The 20,561-nt window shown below is 39.0% G+C and overlaps 1 protein-coding gene across 1 annotated transcript in view; it reads right to left on the reverse strand.

The window, feature by feature from the left end:
- Positions 1-1,920: 1,920 nt before the first annotated feature.
- pcdh8l.L (protocadherin-8-like L homeolog) overlaps positions 1,921-20,561 on the reverse strand; it is a 29,031-nt gene continuing 10,390 nt past the window's right edge. The window contains exons 3-6 of the mRNA XM_018225303.2: positions 7,049-9,462; positions 6,469-6,536; positions 5,370-5,503; positions 1,921-3,180 (exon numbers count right to left, since the gene is read on the reverse strand). Of these exons, the coding sequence (XP_018080792.2) occupies positions 2,813-3,180; positions 5,370-5,503; positions 6,469-6,536; positions 7,049-9,462 (2,984 nt within the window). The 3' untranslated portion in view covers positions 1,921-2,812. The remainder of the gene's footprint in view (positions 3,181-5,369; positions 5,504-6,468; positions 6,537-7,048; positions 9,463-20,561) is intronic.

Consider the following 20,561-nt stretch of genomic DNA (forward strand, 5'->3'; position numbering starts at 1 on the left):
ACTGTTAAACAGCTGGATTTAGCATAGAAAATGGCATTTATTCATACTTTTTGAAGAAACCGGTAACTGTGATGGATATATTAGGGGTTTCTGTGTTATGTGGGCCTCTTTATCAAATTTTGGTTTGGAAGCCGGAGTTCCACTTTAAAAATTCTCTACACCTGCTTAACTACAAAACTAAATAATGGGCCTTGTGCATTTTGCTTAGCGGATTTGATATTTATCAATGCTTTGATGGGTAGCTTTATATCAATTGGTTCTGTAGGCAATGTGGTTTCCTTTATATATATATATATACTGTACCATAGCTCACCTCAATTGTAACATCTTTGGTTAAAGGGGTGGCTCACCTTTAAGTTAAGTTTTAGTATGTTATAGAACGGCAAATTCTAAGCCTAAATTATTTTCCTTCCTCTTCTGACTCTTTCCGGCTACTTTTGAATACTCATCTTTCTATTCAGGTCCTCTTCAATTTTTAGTCCAGTCTTATTCAAATCAATGCATGGTTGATAGGGTAATTTGGACCCTAGCAACCAGATTGCTGAAATAGCAAACTGGAGAGGTGCTGAATAAAAAGCTAAATAACCCAAAACCCACAAATAATAAACAAAAATCAATTCCAAGATGTCTCAGAATATCACTCTCTACATCATAATAAAAATGAACTCAAAGGTGAACAACGCCTTTAAGGGTGGTATTGGTAAACTAATACCACATGGATTCAGGACCTTTAAAATATACAGAAACCTCAAGTTTACAGTATTAATAGGAGACACTTGCCTTGACTTACATTCCTTATATTACATTCCTTTGTGATTTGGGCATATGGATGCTTTATATACAGTATTACGTCAAGTCCAGAGCTACGATCGTTGCGTCTAAAGAACCTGGAAGGCAGCTGTAAATATCCACATCAGTTGCAGAACACCGATTGAAAGGCATTTCACTTCAAAGAAGCTAATGGCCATTTCACACAACCCTGTATACTACCCACAGTTTATATTTATTACCCACATGTCTGCATAAAGATAATTTGTAGGAGGCTGTTTATTTAACTTGTGAAGCACTGTGCTCTATTTCAGTGGGTATTAAGATTTCCTCTTTTAGGAACTGTAATCTGCCTGGTGAAGAGACCGAGGGGCTTATTTAAATTATTGTAAACCAATCAACATTGGTCCAATTCTCATTGCAGTCAATACAGTCAGTACTAGGTGCACAGATCTGTAATGTAAATGCAGAGGCAATGAATTCTATAGAAGCTGTTGATGCTGGATCATGTTATTTAAATCAGACAGTTGCCAATTAAATCATTATTCCTTTCTCCAAAGTTATATTCAACTTCACAGGAATCAGTAAATACAATTTTCAGTACTTACAAATGTTCAAAGTTAGCAATAGATTCTGCATTCTGCCACCAGGCATTAAAAACAGAAACAGCTTTCTGCTTAAATTATGAATAATCACAAGGTTACCTGATCACTACCTGGACTTTACTAATAAATTAATTTTGCTGGAGGGGCACTAATTGTATTTAAAAGAAATGCAATATATGCAAATCTTCAGGTGAGAATCGTGCTAACCGTAGATTTACCTTGCCAGGCCCTGCAAAAACTCTTCGGGTGACTGGTATGACCTGGTATATTGTATCATAAATACAATATATATATATATATATATATATATATATATATATATATATATATATATATATATTATTTTTTTTCGTGCTTATTAAACTTACAATATTTAAATAAAAAGGGATAGAGTACCATTGTTTGTCATCCAATGGGGCTCTTGGACAATGTCTCAAGCCTCCCCTGCCAATCCTCCCTGCCCACCCTCAAAAGGTGGCAACCTCAATAATAAGCCTATATAAATACAGGATAATAAAAACAGTTCATTTAGTGTATTTTCATATAAATATTTATTGAAAATCTTTAAGAATATTTTACATTGAAAGAAATTTCTATGTACAAAAATTTGGACACATAATATACATGAATGCACAGTATATTATTATATACATATTATACAGTATCAATGCTGATCAGTGCAACAAGAATCCATTTTTCCTAGTAGTACATGTACATACAATTATGTTGGCCATACATGGCTTGGTGGCTCACCAAGCACATCAGATTGTTGGTCCTCAGATTATACAGCATTAGTACATGAACCATTAACTCACAGATTTGTGGGATTTTCAAACCTGCCCCAAAGATATATTTGGACAATTTTCAGCCAGATTTCGCTCCAGCAGACTTAAGCACTACATAAATTAACTGATAAGTTTTAAACTTGGTATAGAGGGGCCAAATAAGCATCTTTTATCAGCCTAGGTATGGCCAGCTTGAGGCCTTGATAAAAACACATCAGTAGTTTTATTTAAATACAGTAAGTGGTCCAATTAGGGTCCTGTCAGTAACGAAAAGTTGGGGCCCAGAATTGAGAGGAAAAAACAACAACACTCAAAATTCTACTATTGCTAGAAGGCAACAGATTGGACATTCCTGACTTGAACATTAAGTTTTTCAGTGTAATAATATGGGATTTGTCATTTCAACAGAGGAGCCCCATGTCAGGTTGGACAAAAACTAGTTTAGAATATCACAAAAAGTCTCGTCATTCTCAGGTGGGACACCTACAATCCACATGTGAACAGCCACATAGGATGAAAGTGATTTTGCATTATTTTAGGCTCATACAGAAAAAAACAGCAGCCATTGTGGATTAAAAAGCAGATAAAGCCTGTGTAAGCCTGAGTTATATCAGGCCAATTATTAACAAGCTCTAATAGGTGCATGCCTAATTCTTAGAAGGCTGTAGCTATTTCTGTGGGGTAGTGCTGCAGAGAAACCTGTGGATTGTGGTGCAGTTCTTGGTGCCTTATTCTAGACATTCTTTGCGGAGATAATGTTCCACTTCTGGATGCTATATCTCTTTCATACTCTGCCCTCATTCTGTTAGGTTGGCTGACATGGTAGTATAGGTCTCTGTGGTGAGGGAGAGGCAACAGTTTTGGTTGACTTGTATGGTAGGTGCCGACAGGAGCCAATGAGTAAGACACTGCATAACCCTTTTGCAGCGTGTAGTTCCCACATTGATTACCATTGATGCTTCTGTGGCCAAAATGGTTATCTACATGCCGGTATGACATCACTTCCTTTGTGTATGGTACACCTGGGGGGAAAATAAAGGAAGAGTAAATATTTTTTACATTTATTAAAGGAATAGTTTATTGTAAAAATAAAAACTGGGTAAATAGATAGACCGTGCAAATTAAAAAATGTTTCTAATATAGTTAATTATCCAAAAATGTGATCTATAAAGGCTGGATTGAACGGATGTCTAACATAATAGCTTTGCAGCTCTCTTGGTTTCCACTGATTGGGGGCCACATGGGTCATAACTGTTTTCTTTTGAATCTGAACTGCAAGCTAAGGATAAATTGCAAACTCACTGAATAGTTATGTCCCAAGTGGCCCTCCTTAAATTTGCTGACTAACTCAGAGTAAGAGAGTTGGGTTCTGTTCTGTCCGTTCTCTCCAACCTTTATAGATTACATTTTTCACTAACTAACTATATTATAAACATTTTTTATTTTGCACAGCCTATCTATTTACCCAGTTTTCATTTTTTTTATTAAGGCATATTGAATGCCTTATGAAAAATAATAATAATGCAGGCGTTCACAAAGCAGACAGGAAAAGTTCCTCTTGCATTAAGTGGCTAATCTTCCTGGACTACGTCTCCCAACATGCTTTAGCTCATGCTAATATGTTGTAGTACAGCAACACGTATGTAAAATATGTGTGAGCCTTGATGGTATTGGTGCATGTCTTGTTTGCATTAGAGGATAAATGCCAGGACCTGTGAGACTGCTTCCCATGCTGGATAGAATGTGACATGTGCCATTGCCCTAACGCTACACATTTGCCCTGTTATTGTCCCAGGCCAGCCATGTAAAAACAAACAAAAGAGAAAGTAGCACCGTCCTGTGACAGAAACAGGGAGATTGAGAGAACAGGAAGTGGCACATGTGGTAGCAATGCCATAAAAGGCTACAGCTGTCATGTGACCTCAGTCCTTCCTCTATGGTTCCTTCTAATAATAAATAATATGTCTGATTCACCCAGGATATATCCCAAAAGGCCATGTCTGTTCTATGTGTTCATTTAAATCCATTCACTCTGAAAGCAAGACATTCTTCTTTAATGTCTCACCTCAGTTAGAGAAACGTATATAGATGTCGAGCACCAGGCCCGGACTGGCAATCTGTGGGTTCTGGCAAATGCTAGAAGGGCTGCTATAAGGTGCCATAGAAAATCAGTATTTAGTGGGCTGGTGTGAGCTGTTTGGGCCTCTGTGTGGGCTGATTGGGCCTCTGTGTACCTGGGCAGCAACCCACAGTAACCAATGAATGATTAGCTACTTTTAGCCCACTGCATGTAAAATAATGAAGCAGCCAGTTATAATTGGTTGCCATGGGTTACTGCCCATGTGCAGATTTTCTCAATGTTCATAAATGCGCCACATCAGGTAAAAACTATAATTTGAATCTGAAACATGTTTCAGTGCTTATTTAATTATTTAAATGTATATCCCATCTTTCTCTCCCTCTTTACAATTATACTTAAAGCTCTGGGTGATTGCTAGAGCTCAGGTGACCATTATACAGCTGATTGTGAAATGATTTAATGACTATATTATTAAACCTTAATTATGATAGTATATGGCCTTGATGCTAAGATTAGCGAGCTTAGCAATGAGATGACTGTTTGGAGAACTAGTAGTGACTCCCAAACTGTAAACATGTCCGTCAATGGGGCCCCAAGCAGATTGATGCAGGGCTGAGGCTAAGGGCAATGACAGACAGGGTGCATTGTCATCTGCGTGAAATTGCCTCTCCCATGGGTGCCAAAGTGCCTGACAATACCTTGCTGTCTGTCAGTGTTAGAAATGCAAATGTAAAACAAGCAGCAATCCTGTACAATCTCATGAAAAAAGAATGCTTCTGCATTTTTGCACAATTACATTGTTAGCCCTGTGAAAAGTGTTTTATATGCACAATTCTATTTCGACAGTTAATCGTGCACGGACGAAGGACAAAATGCTCTATGTGTTAGTGCGAGATTTGGGGAAATGTTTATTTACTCAATAATCATTTGCTGCACTAGCTATCCCTGGAACTATAACAGAATGGCTAATACGGCAATGTATTCACATATCTATGACAGTATTAAGAGGTAAGTGTAACTGAAAATATCATAAAACTACTGATTTAAAGGGTCAGCCTGAGCAGGCCAGTTTTACATGTAGTAATGCCCTGTACAGTATTCATGTGTTTTTACAGAATGTTTAACACTTACCACCTTGAGTCTGAATTGGCTGCTCACAGCTCTTTTTCTGCCCTTCTCCGCTGGTATCTGAGTCACTGTCATTGAAGTCACTGTCTCCTTTGCCACTGTCCTTTGTGCTGTACTGTTCCACGTGAGAATTCCCACTGCGATGGTAAATACATGATGTCACAAAAGCATGTCCTGCATGCAAAGTGTCAACTAATCCCCTATGTCTCTAAGTGGATTTATAATGCAACCTTAGCTGGAGCACCAGTGGGGCTTAAGGGGGTTGTTCACCTTTAAATTAACTTTTATTATGATGTAGAGAGTGGTATGACATAATTTGCAATTGGGCTTCATTTTTTATTATTTGTGGTTTTTGAGTTATTTAGCTTTTTATTCAGCAGCTCTCCAATTTCAACAATCTGGTTGCTAGGGTCCGGATTACCCTAGCAACATGCATTGAATAATTAAGAGACTGGAATATAAATAGGAGAGGGCCTAAATAGAAAGATGAGTAATACAAAGTAGCAATAACTGTTTTGTAGCCTTACAGAATATTTGTTTTTCGATGGAGTCAATGACCCCCATTTGAAAGCTGAATGCAGTCAGAAGACAAAGAACTATAACTATAAAAAATGAAGACCAATTGAAAAAAATGCTTAGAATGAGTCATTCTATAACATACCAAAAGTTAACTCAAATGTGAACCACCCCTTTATGATGCATCATTTTATTGTGGATGTAGTGAGCCTACAGCCACTCGATATTGTTCAACTACAAATCTCAGAATCTTCCTGACTGCTGAAGCCTGTTAGGGCAAGCTGGGTTTTGCATTAAAACAGCTTGAGTACCTTAAACTGTCTATCCATGCCATACATCATTTAAAAAAAACAATTATTTTCTTTGTATTTTATTTTTCAGTTAAACCACAGAGAGGGCTTGCCTTATGCTTCTGCTACGGAAGTCTTAAAATACTAAAAAGACAGTAACAATGGCCAAATACAGGTGATACAATTGTGACAGAATATTTTGTACTGTATATCTACTACAATATGGTTATGTTATAGTAGCTTGTTTTTTGCCCCTAACTTTAAAACAGAACTGGTAAGAGAAGAGTAATTATTACCTTACACTTCCTGCACAACTGTCCCGCTGCCAGCTAGATGTCTCATAAGATGGGACAGACTCCAGGTGCTGAAAAAAAAAATAAAAACAGTGTTTTAGTATTTATATTCTATATTTTCTTTCAGTGCTAGTATACTGTATGTATTTGATACAGCAATGCTGGTATGAGAAGTTGCCTCAACTGGCTATGTTTTGTCAAAGGAGCATCTCTCATCCATAAGAACCCTAGCCATTAAATACAGAACTGTGTTTACTGAATGGATTTTCATGCTGAGTTTGCAATGAGTGTTCTGACTTTTATAATTCCAGAAGTAACACAAACATTATCTTTTGTGAAAGTAATATTGTGCAAGAAATGGATTGGTTACTGGCTAATTCTGTTATGCGATAAAGTTCCAAATAATAATACATTACTGGGTTGTCTGCATTCTGATGATGACAACAACCTCTTTCCTGTTACTTGTGATTTAACTGCAAGCTGAAGGCTGATAGAGAATTCTGGGAGTTGAAGTTCAGCAAGAGATGAGAGAAACTGAATTTAGAACAAGTATGAATAAGCAAATAATGAAATAATTGCATACCTTTGCACCTGTTTGCTGGTCTCCACAATGTTCTTTGTTAGAGGACATGCTGCAGTCTTCAGATTCAGCACTGATTGAGATTTGGCATGACTTGGATTGAGACACAGAGGAGTTAGATGATCCCATTTCAGAAGGGGAGTTCTTTAGTAGGTGGTCACTACTGTATCCCCCTTGCTTCTCAGGTACCTGCTTAAATCCATTGCTTTTTCTTTTACAAGTACACGCAACAAACAGGATAGCCACAAGCAGCAATGCGCAACCTCCAGCCAAAACTGCAATGAAGATAATGGACAGATCTATCTGGTGCTGGTCTTCAGACGATGGTTGCAAAATGACCACCTCAATGCTGGAAGGCATAGAGTCTGTGAGGATAAACCTTACTGTAGCATTGGTGGACAAGGAAGTTCTTCCTGAATCATACACTGCAACTACAATGTTAAGTTCCTTGGTCTGGTCAGGGTTTATTTGCTTTCTTAAGGATACTTCTCCATTTTCTTGGTTAATAGCAAATAGTCTTTGGGTATCCCTCATTATGGTATAGGTTAGCTGTGCATTCTGCCCTTCATCTGCATCCATAGCTTTGAGCTGAAAAACTAAATAATGCTGAGGGGCACTGACTGGCAATAGGACCTCCGCTGACCCATTATTCAGCAGCGGATATGTTATGACAGGGGTATTATCATTCTGATCAACTATTTTGAGTTTAATTTGAGCACGATTTGATTGTCTAGGGACTCCATTATCCGTTGCCTCTATCTCAAAATCTATTTGTTTTATTCTTTCATAATCCAGAGACCTTACAGCCCGGAGCATCCCAGAATCTGCATCAATAGCAACAAATGTAGATAGTGATTGGCCCATTACTTTTGCTTCCACCAGCCTGTAAATTACTTTGCCATTATGGTCAGTGTCTGGGTCCCTGGCTACCACTGTAGCAATATAAGAACCTGGAAAATTATTTTCAAGAACAGACACTTCATACTTTGGCTTAGAAAATACAGGAGCATTGTCATTTTCATCAGTCACCTTGACTGTGTAGTATTTTTTGGTGCTTAGTGAAGGGAAACCTAGGTCTTCAGCCACTATTGTCAGGGTGTACTCTGCTATCTTTTCCCTGTCTAGATTAGTAGTGGTAACTACCATAAAACTATCCTCATATACTTGTTTCAGCATAAAGTGTTCATGCCCATAGAGAATGCAATGAACTTGCCCATGTGGACCAGAGTCTCTGTCTGTCGTACTGATCAGAGCTACAATAGTCTCCTTGGCAGCTGACTCTGTAATGTAGGCAAAGTCTTCACTTATGGAAGTGAGTGGGGTGATGGTGATGACTGGGGCATTATCATTTACATCTATTATATGCACAATGACTTTGCAGCTAGCACTAAGTGGGTTTGGACCCAAATCATGGGCTTGGACCTCAAATTCATAAGACTGCTTGGTCTCAAAGTCAACCTGGTCTTCCAAGGTAACACCACCAGTTCTGGAGTTGATTTTAAATAGGCGACGTACCTCTTGAGATACCAGTGGGCTGAAGCTATAGACCACCTCTCCATTCACACCTTCATCAGCATCAGCAGCGTTTAAGTCCAGTAAAATATATCCCACTGCAGCATCCTCTATAAGGTCCACAGTAATAGTGCCTCTCTCAAATACAGGGCTGTTATCATTGAAGTCCAGGACTCTTACATTAACTACTGCAGTGCCAGACAGAGCAGGCTGTCCACCATCCATAGCCATTATCTCCAATTTATAGGTTGGTTGGTTTTCCCTGTCGAGCTCTTTGATTAAGACCAGATCTGCATATTTGACCCCATCTCCCTTGGTCTGCACCTCAATAATGAAGTGACTGTTGTCTGTGATCTTAAAGTTCTGGATTGCATTGGAGCCAACATCTTCATCTACAGCAATTTCTACAGGTATCCTGGTGCCAACAGGGGTGCTCTCAGAGACCTCCACATATATTACATCATTGGGAAAGTGAGGGCTGTGGTCATTAATGTCTCTTACCTCCACTTTCACATTTATCAGCTTGAATTGTCCTTTGGAAAAACTGACCACATCCAAAGACAGGGTACAATGAAGAGACTGCCTGCAGATCTGCTCTCTGTCTATCCTTTCACCGATGCTCAGCTGCCCATCACTGTCTCGGACATGAATGAGGGAACTGTTGAACTGCTTCATCAGACGGAAATTGTTGGCAAGACTGTCTGTGGTATTAAACATTGAATGGTGTGACAAAACTCCAATAACAGTGCCAGGGGATTCTTCTTCATCTATGAAGTATTGGATAGTTTCGCAAAGTGACTGTGAAGCCATCAGTCCCAGAAGCAGCAGTGATATCGCTTTTAGTAGAAGTAACATCTTGTCTATCTCTCGTGGTAAAGTTGCACCAAAAAAGTTGCTGTGAGACCCTGCTTAGAAAGAGTGAAGAACTTGGACTCCTTCCAAAGGTGTAATCATTTAAAACAGTCCCAGTGGGTGGGTCTTGTCTGCAGGAGTGAGAGAGTTTATCTGCTGCTCCCATCTCTGCCCTGGGTTATATCCCCAGTGATATGTAAATGAGCCATCCCATTAGGCTGTCACTTTCCTCAGAGACAAATGGACAGTAAGGATGAGCAAATGGCCCTAATTAAAGGCATTAAAGTCTCCCAACAAAATGCACATTTATATGAATACAACCAAATATGTAAGGATGAAGAGAGAAAAAAAATCTAGCTTTCTTTTGAGTTTCTAAATGCATGTCTACATTAAAGATTTTTCATACTGGACCTCCCTCAACTTTCTTATATTTTTTAGAAATTAACAAATCTATTTCTACTTGATAATTAAATGTTTAAAAAAAATATTATAGACTTGTAATAATATTAATGTATAAGGGGTCTTTCAGAAATTTTAATTATCATACCATAAGTCTGCTAAAAATTAGATAAACCCACAAGGAATGTTTTGCCACTAATATGGATTTATCTGGGCTCTATTAAATTGAATGCTGAAACCATGGGGTTTTTCAGATAAGGGTTCTATCCATAATTTTATAAATTAAATGATTTATTTCTACTTGATGATTATATAGTTAAGAAAACATATATTATAGACTTAAAAATGTATAAGGGATCTCATAAATTTTGATTATCATACTTTAAGTCTGCTATAACTCATTTAAACATGAGATAACCCCACTAGGATTGTTTTGCCACTAATATGGATTAAAGGTTTTTTTTCACCTTTAATTGAACTTTTAGTATGACGCAGAGAGTGATATTCTGAGACAATTTGCAGTTGGTTTTCATTTTTTATTATTTGTGGGTTTTGAGTACAAATTAGTAGCAACCATGCACTGAATTAAATAAGATACTGGAATTTGAATAGGAGAGGGTCTGAATAGAAAGATGAGTGATAAAAAGTAACAAAAACAATAATTAGTAGCTTTACAAAACAGTTGTTTTTAGATGGGGTCAGTAACCCCCATATGAAACCTCAAAACATTGAGAAGAAAAAGGCAAATAACTAAAAAAAACTATAAAAAATAAATTGTGAAGACCAATTGAAAGGTTGCTTAGAAATTGCCATTCTAGAACATATTGAAAATGAACTTAAAGATGAACCACCCCACCCCTTTAATGCAGTGTAGTTACAATCAAAAACAAGGCACTGTTTTTTTATTACACTTAGGGGCAGATTTACTCTTAGCTCGAGTGAAGAATTCGAATGAAAAAAAATTCGAATTTCGAAATATTTTTTTGGGTACTTTGACCATCGAATGGGTCAAATTCTATCAAATTAGATCGAATCGAATGATTCAAACGATTCGAAGTAAAAATCGTTTGACTATTCGACCATTCGATAATCGAAGTACTGTCTCTTTAAAAAGTACTTTGACTTCATACTTTAAACCTACTGAGCTTCAATGTTAGCCTATGGGGACCTTCCCCAGCACTTTTCTAAGCTTTTTTTGATCGAAAAAAACCGTTCAATCGATCGATTAAAATCATTCGAAACTTTTGATTTGAACGATTTTTATTCGATTGAACGATCAAAGCATTTGCGCTAAATCCTTCGAATTCGATATTTGAATTTAAAGGATTTTTACTTCGAGGGTTTTTTAACCCTCGAAATTCGACCCTTGATAAATCTGCCCCCAATTACAGAGAAAAAAATAAAATGATTTGCTTAAGGGCTCTTACTCACTGGCGTTTTGACCTGCGCTCCCCTGCGTTCCGTTTTTTGGCGTTCAGCCGCAGGGGAGCGCAGGAATAGACGCAAGTCATTATTTCAAATGGGGCTGTACTCACTCAGGCGCGTGTAGGCGCCGAACGCAGGTTCAGACGCAACATGCTGCATTTTTCCTGCGTTCGGCGCCTACACGCGCCTGAGTGAGTACAGCCCCATTTGAAATAATGACTTGCATCTATTCCTGCGCTCCCCTGCGGCTGAACGCCAAAAAACGGAACGCAGGGGAGCGCAGGTCAAAACGCCAGTGAGTAAGAGCCTTTAAATGGACTTAATTAGGAGCTTTCTGAATAACGTGTTTCCATATAAAGGATCCCATAACTATCTTAGTCCCATATTTTGCGACACATTATTAAAGTCACTATAAAGTTGGTGACTTGATTAAATAACTTAAATAGTTGCAGTATTTTAAAAATGGATGGATACAATTCTAAGTGAACTAATGCTGGGTTTTCATTTGGAGGGGTTGAACTTGATGGACTTTGTCTTTTTTCAACCCAATTTAACTATGTAACTATGTAACTATGTAATGCATTGTCAGGTTACTATCACTTGCAAGCTGGCAGTGCTGGCACTCTCTCTGGTGTATTCTACTTAACACAATGGGTCCCTTGTACCCTAAGTGTAATTGGCCTTAGAAGTAATTGCTGTGACTGCACATATTAGCTGAGATCTGCAGTGCTTCAAAAGATAAACCGGAGACAGGGCTGCTAAACAGTGTATTATATGGGGAGACAAATAAAAGGGTGGGAGGCTTGACAATGCATGATGTCTAGGGCCATAGTTTTACTGATCAAAAATAATCAGTAATATCTAATCCACAGCCTTGCAACTGGTGTTTAAAGTAGGGATGCACCGAATCCAGGATTCGATTCTGGATTTGGCCAGGATTGGCCTTTTTAAGCAGGATTCGGGCGAATCCTTCATGCCCGGCCGAACCAAACCCAAGTGCTAATTTGCATATGGGGAGGGAAATCTTGTGACTTTTTGTCACAAAACTAGGAAGTAAAAAAAGCTTCCCCTTCCCACCCCTAATTTGCATATGCAAAGTAGGATTCGGATTCGGTTCAGTATTCTGCCGAATCTTTTGTGAAGGATTCGGGGTTTCGACCGAATCCAAAATAGTGGATTTGATGCATCCCTAGTTTAAAGCTAAGGGGCCACTATACGCAGGCTCTACTTCTTAGTGGTCGTTTTTAATTTCTGTGTCAATATCCTCTCCATGGAAAAGATTTACTAAAGGGCGAATTGTCAACAGCGACCACTTCGCACCCATCGCACCACTTCGCCAGGCGCAAATACGCTACGAATGCGCTAATTCACTAGAATGAGAAGTTTCGTCCCGGGCATCAAACACTGGCGACTTTTCGGTAGCGTTACTTCGGCTGTGTGAGCATTTCATAGTGAAGATGCACTAGCATTCATTTATGCCTAGTGAAACTTCGCTAGTGATCCTGCGCTTAGGTCAATTTGCATAGGGCAGGTAATTTAAAGTTGTATGGACGTCTTTATTATAAATGTTGCTGCAAATGGTTTAAGTTACTGGTTTATATTACACATGTCCAGGGAACCTTAATAAAGACAAGAGAATTTATATAATGGCCTACACATGAGCCCACTGTAAAATTAATGTTCCATATGTATTAAAATGTGTGGAAAAAAAAAAAATGTCGCCATAGTTTTTTGAACTTTAATGTATTAGAAGATTGAGGAAGATCTAACTTCTTTATAGCACTTCGCCTGGCGAAGAGTGGCGAAGGCAACTCTGGCAAAAGAGGTAATGTTCAGTAGAATCTGCATTTTAGTGAATTTGCGGAGTAACGTGCATTCGCCAGACCGAAAAGTCGCCTGGTGATAGAGTACAAATGACCACTAGCGATGGTCCCGTTCCTCTTCTTCGGGGCAACTAATCTCCCCAAACTGCCTCACCTCCCCTGATGGCATTTGGCGTGATTTGTTTTCCAAAGTCGCCCGAGGTCGCCTCACAAGGAAACTTTGGGCGACTTCGGAAAACGAATCTCACCAAGTGCCATCCCGCTTTCAATTTACTTAGCCGGCGGGAAGGCAGGGGAGGCAGTTCAGGGAGATTAGTTGCCCCAAAGAAGAGGAGATTTGTCGCCGGGTGACTAATCTCACTGAATCTGCCTGTGTGCCCTGACTTCTTAATGTGATTTTGGTCAGTGTAAATAGCACGAATGAGAAGGACATATATGTTCATGGGCCTACTCTGAGGCTAGGGCCCATATCTGTGGTCTGACCTAAGACCTATTCAGAAGCCAAGTAACTATGATATAAATAACAAAAGTGGTTTTATTTATTTATTTTTTACTTTAAAATGACATTTTATTAGCCATAACCGCTCGCTTTAATTTTTCCACTCCCATGTGTAAAGCAGCACATAACAAAAGGAGTAAAGCTGTGGGCCATACATGGCAGATATTGGGAGGTCTAAAACATTTAATCCAGACATTAACTTGACCACCATGTATGGACATCTTAAAGGGCAAGTCAACCCAAAATAATAATTTGCCTCAAATAAAAACAAGTATAAGCAACTTTCCAAAATACAATCATTTTCACCACTCTTCAAGTTATTTGTAAAAACAATTGCTATTGAAAGCAGCATTTGCTTAACTCCTGGTTGTTAATTTTTAAACAATGTTGCAAAAGTTTTGGTTCCCCAGCAAAGACAGGTCTGTTAATCAGCTGCCTCGTCAACATTGCTTTCAATAGCAATACATATACACATAACTTATAAAGTATAGAAAAATTGTAATTAATGTATACTGCAAAGTTATTTAGAAATATGTTTTAATTTATTATGCAAATTTTTATTCTGGTGTTGACGTAGAGAGTGATATTCTGGATGATATGCAATTATTTTTCATTTTTTATTATTTGTGTTTTTTGAGTTATTTAGCTTTTTGTTCAACAGCTCTCCAGTTTTTAATTTCAGCAAGCTGGTTCCTAGAATCCAAATGACCATAGCAACCATGTGTTGATTTGAATAAGGGACTCGAATATGAATAGGAGAGGCCTGAATAGAAAGATAAGTAATGAAAAGTAGCGATAACAATACATTTTTAGCCTTACAGAGCATTTGTTTTTTAGATGGGGTTAGTGACCCCCATTTAAAAGCTGGAAAGAATCAGAAGAAGAAGGCAAATAATTCAAAGACTATAAAAAAGAAAAAAAATGAAGACCAATAGAAAAGATGCTTAGGAATATCCATTCTATAACATACTAAAAGTTAACTTAATGGTGAACCATCTCTTTAATGATAATATTAATCCCCTCTGATTCTATGTTTACACCTGGCTCCTTCCAAAACACAACACTTCAACCTTCTTATTTACATGTTTTGTAGAAATATGAAATATCTTGAAATGGAAGTGTTAGCGATTCAGTGTTTAAAGGGCAACTTCCGACAGTGTGAATTTGCACGCAAGCTCTATGTGTGTTTATGAGTTGGTGTATGTTTTCCTGTGTAGGTGTTTATTTGCAGAACATCCTCACGAAACAGTAATACTCTTGTTAAAAGTTTCTATTTAAGGCTGAAGAACTTTTTTTCATATTGTGACAAGAGTTCACATGACACTTCAGTGATTAGAGGACCTTTGCAAATGGCATCAATTAGAAATGAATAGGTAATTAAATCCATTAGGCCTCAGGTGTTTTCAGTTTTACAAACCTATAGACATCATACGGACACAGGGCCTCCTTGTTAAACCAACTCAACATGACGCTGAACAGCCCTAAGCATTGAATTCCCTTAAGCCGTTCCTTACTGTGTGAGCAGTGCTACAATTTTATAGTCCAAAACAACTGTTAAATGTGGGAGCAATCTTGAAGGCATAGTGGAGGCATGTACCAAAGGAACAGACATGCCAGTGTATTTTGTAGCCATTCCTATAGAGCCAGATGGACAATGTTTTTAACAATTACTGGATTCAGTTTTAATATAAGAAAGTTCATGAAAAAAAAAGTTCTTCCAAATTTGTGTATCAGTCTACCATATGGAAGAAACCCTCCAAAATGAGTCCTCTACAACAAGCTTTCATTTAAAAAAGATTTCTTGCAAATGTTCCGTATGCACAAAAAATGCCAGTTTGTTTTGGAACAACATGGAGGTAACAAAATTGACAAGTTAACAGACGAGGGTGGAACAATTTGTTCCACTTGCACAATTTGTTAGGGAGTTTGTGGCTGCAGCAAGGAAAGGCACAATTGTTCCCCTACTAGTTTCCCCTAGGACTGAGTGTTGTCTCACATTTGGCACTTATATTTCTCATTGCCACTCTTACCTTAAACAATAATTAATTAATAGCTCTGCCAAAAATAATGGGTGAATTAGGCCAAGGAGATATTATGGCATATCTCTAAGAAGATTTGCATTTACCTTTTGTTAAATAGGTGCACAACATGTTGGCATAGGAAGATTTATATAGGTATGGGACCTGTTATCCAGAATGCTTGGGACCTGGGGTTTTCCGGATAAGGGATCTTTCTGTAATTTAGATCACGCCACCTTAAGTAAAAAGATTTAAACTTTAAATCCAATTGGATTGATTTGCCTACAATGATTAATTATATCTTAATTGGGATCAAGTACAAGGTACTGTTTTATTATTACAGAGAAAAAGGAAATCATTTTTAACATTTTAATAATTTGGTTGAAATTGAGTCTATGGGGGATGGCCTTTCTGTAATTCTGAGCTTTCTGGATAATGGATCCCATTCTTGCATAATTTAGATAATCACTGCATTGCATAACTCTTCTAACAAGTGATTTATATGAAATAAAACGGAGATAAACTCATAGAAGTATTGTTTGAATGTGGACTAAAACCGGTCCAAAATGTTGCATTGCATCACCAAACGGTTTGTCAAATTCCTTAATATGTAAAGATCTGATAGCATAATGGTTAATTTCTCTGTTGAGCTCCGATTTACCTATTAAGAAGGAGGTGAGGTACCACATATAACCATGACCCAAAAAATGTCCCAGTCAGAGTGGCACCAGGGATTACTTGCCACTAACCCTACCAGTTGTTTCGGGTGTGTTAAGGATAGACATTTTGATTTTCCCAGTGCAGACAATGTCATGTGGGAGACAGAGTAGCTGCCCCAGACGGTTTATAAAATCCTTTGGGAAAAGGGATAGAACCGTGGTGGGCCCTAAGTCCTTGCTGGACATTCTGTTAGATGGCCATCCAATACAAGCCCTGTTTGATACTGGAACCCAGGTCACAGTCATGCACTATAGTTACTACCTATAACTAAAGCTGTTCATACACAGAAAGATCAGCTAGTTTATTAAGGTCGCCAAACTAGCAGATCTTGCCCACACTCAGGCCTGGACTGGGAGTCAAAATAGGCCCTGCCATTCCAAGTACACAGAGGCCCAAACAGCCCCCTACCAGCCCACTATATGGTAACTTTCTGTGGAACCATACAGCAGGCCCTCTGGCATTTGCCAGAACCCACAGATTGACAGTTCGGGCCTGCCCACACTCCAGGGCCAAATAGACAGGGAATGGATGATACAGTTCTCCCCAATGGGATTTTAAAACTGCCTGATAGATATCTGCGTGAATTTCTGCAAGATAACTGCCATGCCAATTCGATGTGGATTTCTAGTAGCGACAGATAGAACTAAATCCCTGTTGCGGACTTTGCGTCCGGCGTTTTGTTGATGTACATCCTGTGCCTATTTTCCGAAAGTGTGAATGCGCTAATTTTATTCCTTCCCCAATGACCCCTCGCATCATGCTTTCAATGCTGCCAAACGCTTGCCTCGCTTGCCTGGGGGATAGACTGTAACTGTTTGTACATGCGCAGGGCTTGGATGATTGATTTTGCGCATGTGCAAGTCCTTATCTAGCAGATTTGGATCTACAGAGGGATGTCTTCTATTTGGGCTCTTACACATGAGCGTTCTGACCTGCGCTCCCCTGCATTCCGTTTTTTGGCGTTCAGCCGCAGGGGAGCGCAGGAATGGACGCAAGTCATTATTTGAAATGGGGCTGAACTCACTCAGGCGCGTGTAGGCGCCGAACGCAGGAAAAATGCAGCATGTTGCGCCTGAACCTGCGTTCGGCGCCTACACGCGCCTGAGTGAGTACAGCCCCATTTCAAATAATGACTTGCGTCTATTCCTGCGCTCCCCTGCGGCTGAACGCCAAAAATGGAACGCAGGGGAGCGCAGGTCAGAACGCTCATGTGTAAGAGCCCTTTTATATGCACTTTACAATATTTTTGACATCGCTCTCGGAATACAGCTAAAGGGGAAATCGTATAGAGGCAGCATTTCTGTAAGTAGCTCTTCACTCAAGGGGCAATATATACGTATAACTGTATTTGTATTTTACCTTTTCTTCTCCTTTAAGTAAATATTGCCTTTTTACATCTCTTGCTTTGAATTACCAACAGGAAGAAGTGTGGAAGTAAAAGACAGAAATCTGTCTGTTAATTGGCTCATGTGACCTAGGATCCCAGGGGCGGCCCTTATTTTTTAAAATGGCAATTTTCTATTTATGATTACCCAATGGCACATATTAGTAACAATTACTGACAATTCTTGGAGAATATTCATAGTTTCTGGAGAAATTTCACCTGGTGAAAAGATGTGAATCTTTGCCAATGCCAAGTTCACTGGCTAAACCTTGGTATGCAACTCTTTTTAGAAATTGGCATATTTTAATTTTTGGCATAAATACAACAAATTATAACTTTTAACCTGTAGTAAATATGCCCTTTGGCTGTGCTAAATGTAACTGTTATAAAGACTGGGTACATCCCTTATTGGTCTCTAGCTTTAGCAGACATTTAGATCTATAGTTCAGGTGTAACTATGTCAGGTGTACTAGTACAAACACAACCAAAACAAATAATCTTCACTTACAAAATTGAATCCTTAGTATAGGACTACACAGACGTTTTTGGCGCGATACGACGCACTGCGGCAAAACGCTGGCGTCAAAACGCATACGACAGAAATAAGGTAAGTGAATGCATTGTCGGATGAATTGTCGTTGATCCGACGCGACACACAGTGCCGGACTGTCCCACCGGGATACCAGGAAAACTTCCAGTGGGCCCAGGTGTCAGTGAGCCCTCATGCTGCTAAACTTTTGTCCTATTTCATGGCCATTCCCTATTCTATGAGAACAAAGAGGCCAAAAAGATGGAATAATAGATTATAGTATGTAAAGAAAACAAACTGCGGGAATAGAGGTTGATTGAGGAGATGAAGGATATTAGTACTGACAATGGGCCCCTGGTCTAATGTTTTATGGTGGGCCATAAACGTCCTTGTAGCCCTACCCTTAGTAGCAGGTCCATGCACAATGCATAGCAAACACTTACTAGAATATTAGATACCTAAACAACACAGCAAGCTCAGCTTCCTAATAATTCTCCCATCATTTTGTCAGGAATAAAATTCATTTATTATTCCCAATTAGAGAGTGTTTAGGAGAAATAAGGGTTCCACATGTGTCTGGGACAACTATCAGCCCTGCGGGGGAACAATTGTCCCTTTCATTGCTTCCAACAGCCACAGACACTCTCTAACAAATTGTGCAAGTGGAACAAATTGTTATTACCTCGTGTGCCTAAGTGTCACTTTTGTTACCGACATGTTGTTTCTAAACAAACTGGATTTTGTGCACTTAGATTAAAGAAAGCCTTTTTAATGAGGGTCCAAGAGACTAGCACCAAAAGACACAGCCTGGACGGCTTGTTCCATATGGGAGACTAATGAACAAATGGAACAAATGAGCACAATGCTGGAATTTCTTTGTTTGTCATGTTAAATCAGAGCCAATTTTTTTGCAAAAACAAATTTCCTTAAAGTGATATTGACATAGTCATATAACTATAGGGAACATACTAGTATTACTATTCATGCAGAATTGCACCATTCATTTCTATTAATGACACAATCCTTGTAGGCTAGACTACTGTTTATCTTGGTACTCCAGTCTGTGGAAAAATTGCCCGGAATGACCTAGGAAAACCGCTTTCTCCCCATATCCCTGTCTCAGTATTTGGATGGACTTAGGCTGGGGCAGCTTAAGTGCAGGTGTCAGTACTGGTATCAATGTTGCATAATTGGTAACACTTAACATTATAGCTATAGGAACCTGTCATTATTACTTTAATAACTGAGGTTACATAGGACACAGGAGTGTTTATTCCTCCAGGCTGGCTCAATTGCAAAATTGCTTGTATTAAGGCTGGGGCCCCATGGGCAGTGAGGAGGAAGCTACATAAAGACTATAGCACATGCAGCAGTTTGATCGCTGTTACCTGTAGAGGTTATCAAAAGCCATTAGTTGTACTGGGTGGCTTGAAGTCACCGCTAAGGGGAGCACTGTGGGTCTGCAGTTTTGGAGTGCTTTTCATGGGTGCCTCCTATTCAAAAGTAGCAGCTAGTATTGTTTCCACCACACAGGGTCTACATAGGACATTTGGGTCCTCAAAGTAGGTAGGTTTGTGTATCTCAGTTCATGTCAGGGAACCCTGTCCACCTAACTCTGCTTCCCACCATGGGCTCCAGATTTATTCAGATTATTTCAGCCCCCATGGGGGCTTGGATCTCATCCAATGATTTTCCTTGCCAATATACACACCTGATATGTTAACAACTTAGGAAAATCTAGTTTATCTGCTTGTAGAAGCATAACCTCAGTCCAAAACTTGGCTACCTGTAGACAGGACATGGCCATGTGTAGGAACTTAGTCCCTCAGCAGTATGGGTGTAAGATAGAATTGGTGTAACCATTTAAACTGAATTTGTTTATCCCGTATAGAATAATAATCGTAGCCTCTGTCTATTGCCTCATCCTAGTCCTCCTCTATTGGGCCCGGGATTTATGATAGGCCTTTTGAAGGCATGGAGAGGTTGTTTGCAGTAAAATTTTATAGGTTTCGTTAGGGTGGGAGACCAAAGTGCAGTTTCATATTGTGGTTAGGAAATTTGTATATCAACTCCACCAAATTGTGATTGGAAAACCTGCCTGAATTGGAAACACCAGAGTTAGGAGAGAGTGAGCTCTGCAAGTTTCTCTTTAAAGAACTTATATGTACCAAGTATGCAGCCATCAAGCACATCCTGAAAACTCCTAACCTGCTTGCGGGTGCCAATATAAGAAGTCAGGAAATTTATAAAAATGCGAGAGGTGGGAATTTTCCCACTGAGGCACATTGGGTGTAATAACATTGGGGAGTACTGTGGGTACAGCTTAAAGTTGGCCATACACGGGCACATAAAGCT

This window comes from Xenopus laevis, chromosome 7L (genome assembly GCF_017654675.1).
Source record: "Xenopus laevis strain J_2021 chromosome 7L, Xenopus_laevis_v10.1, whole genome shotgun sequence".
NCBI lineage: Eukaryota > Metazoa > Chordata > Amphibia > Anura > Pipidae > Xenopus > Xenopus laevis.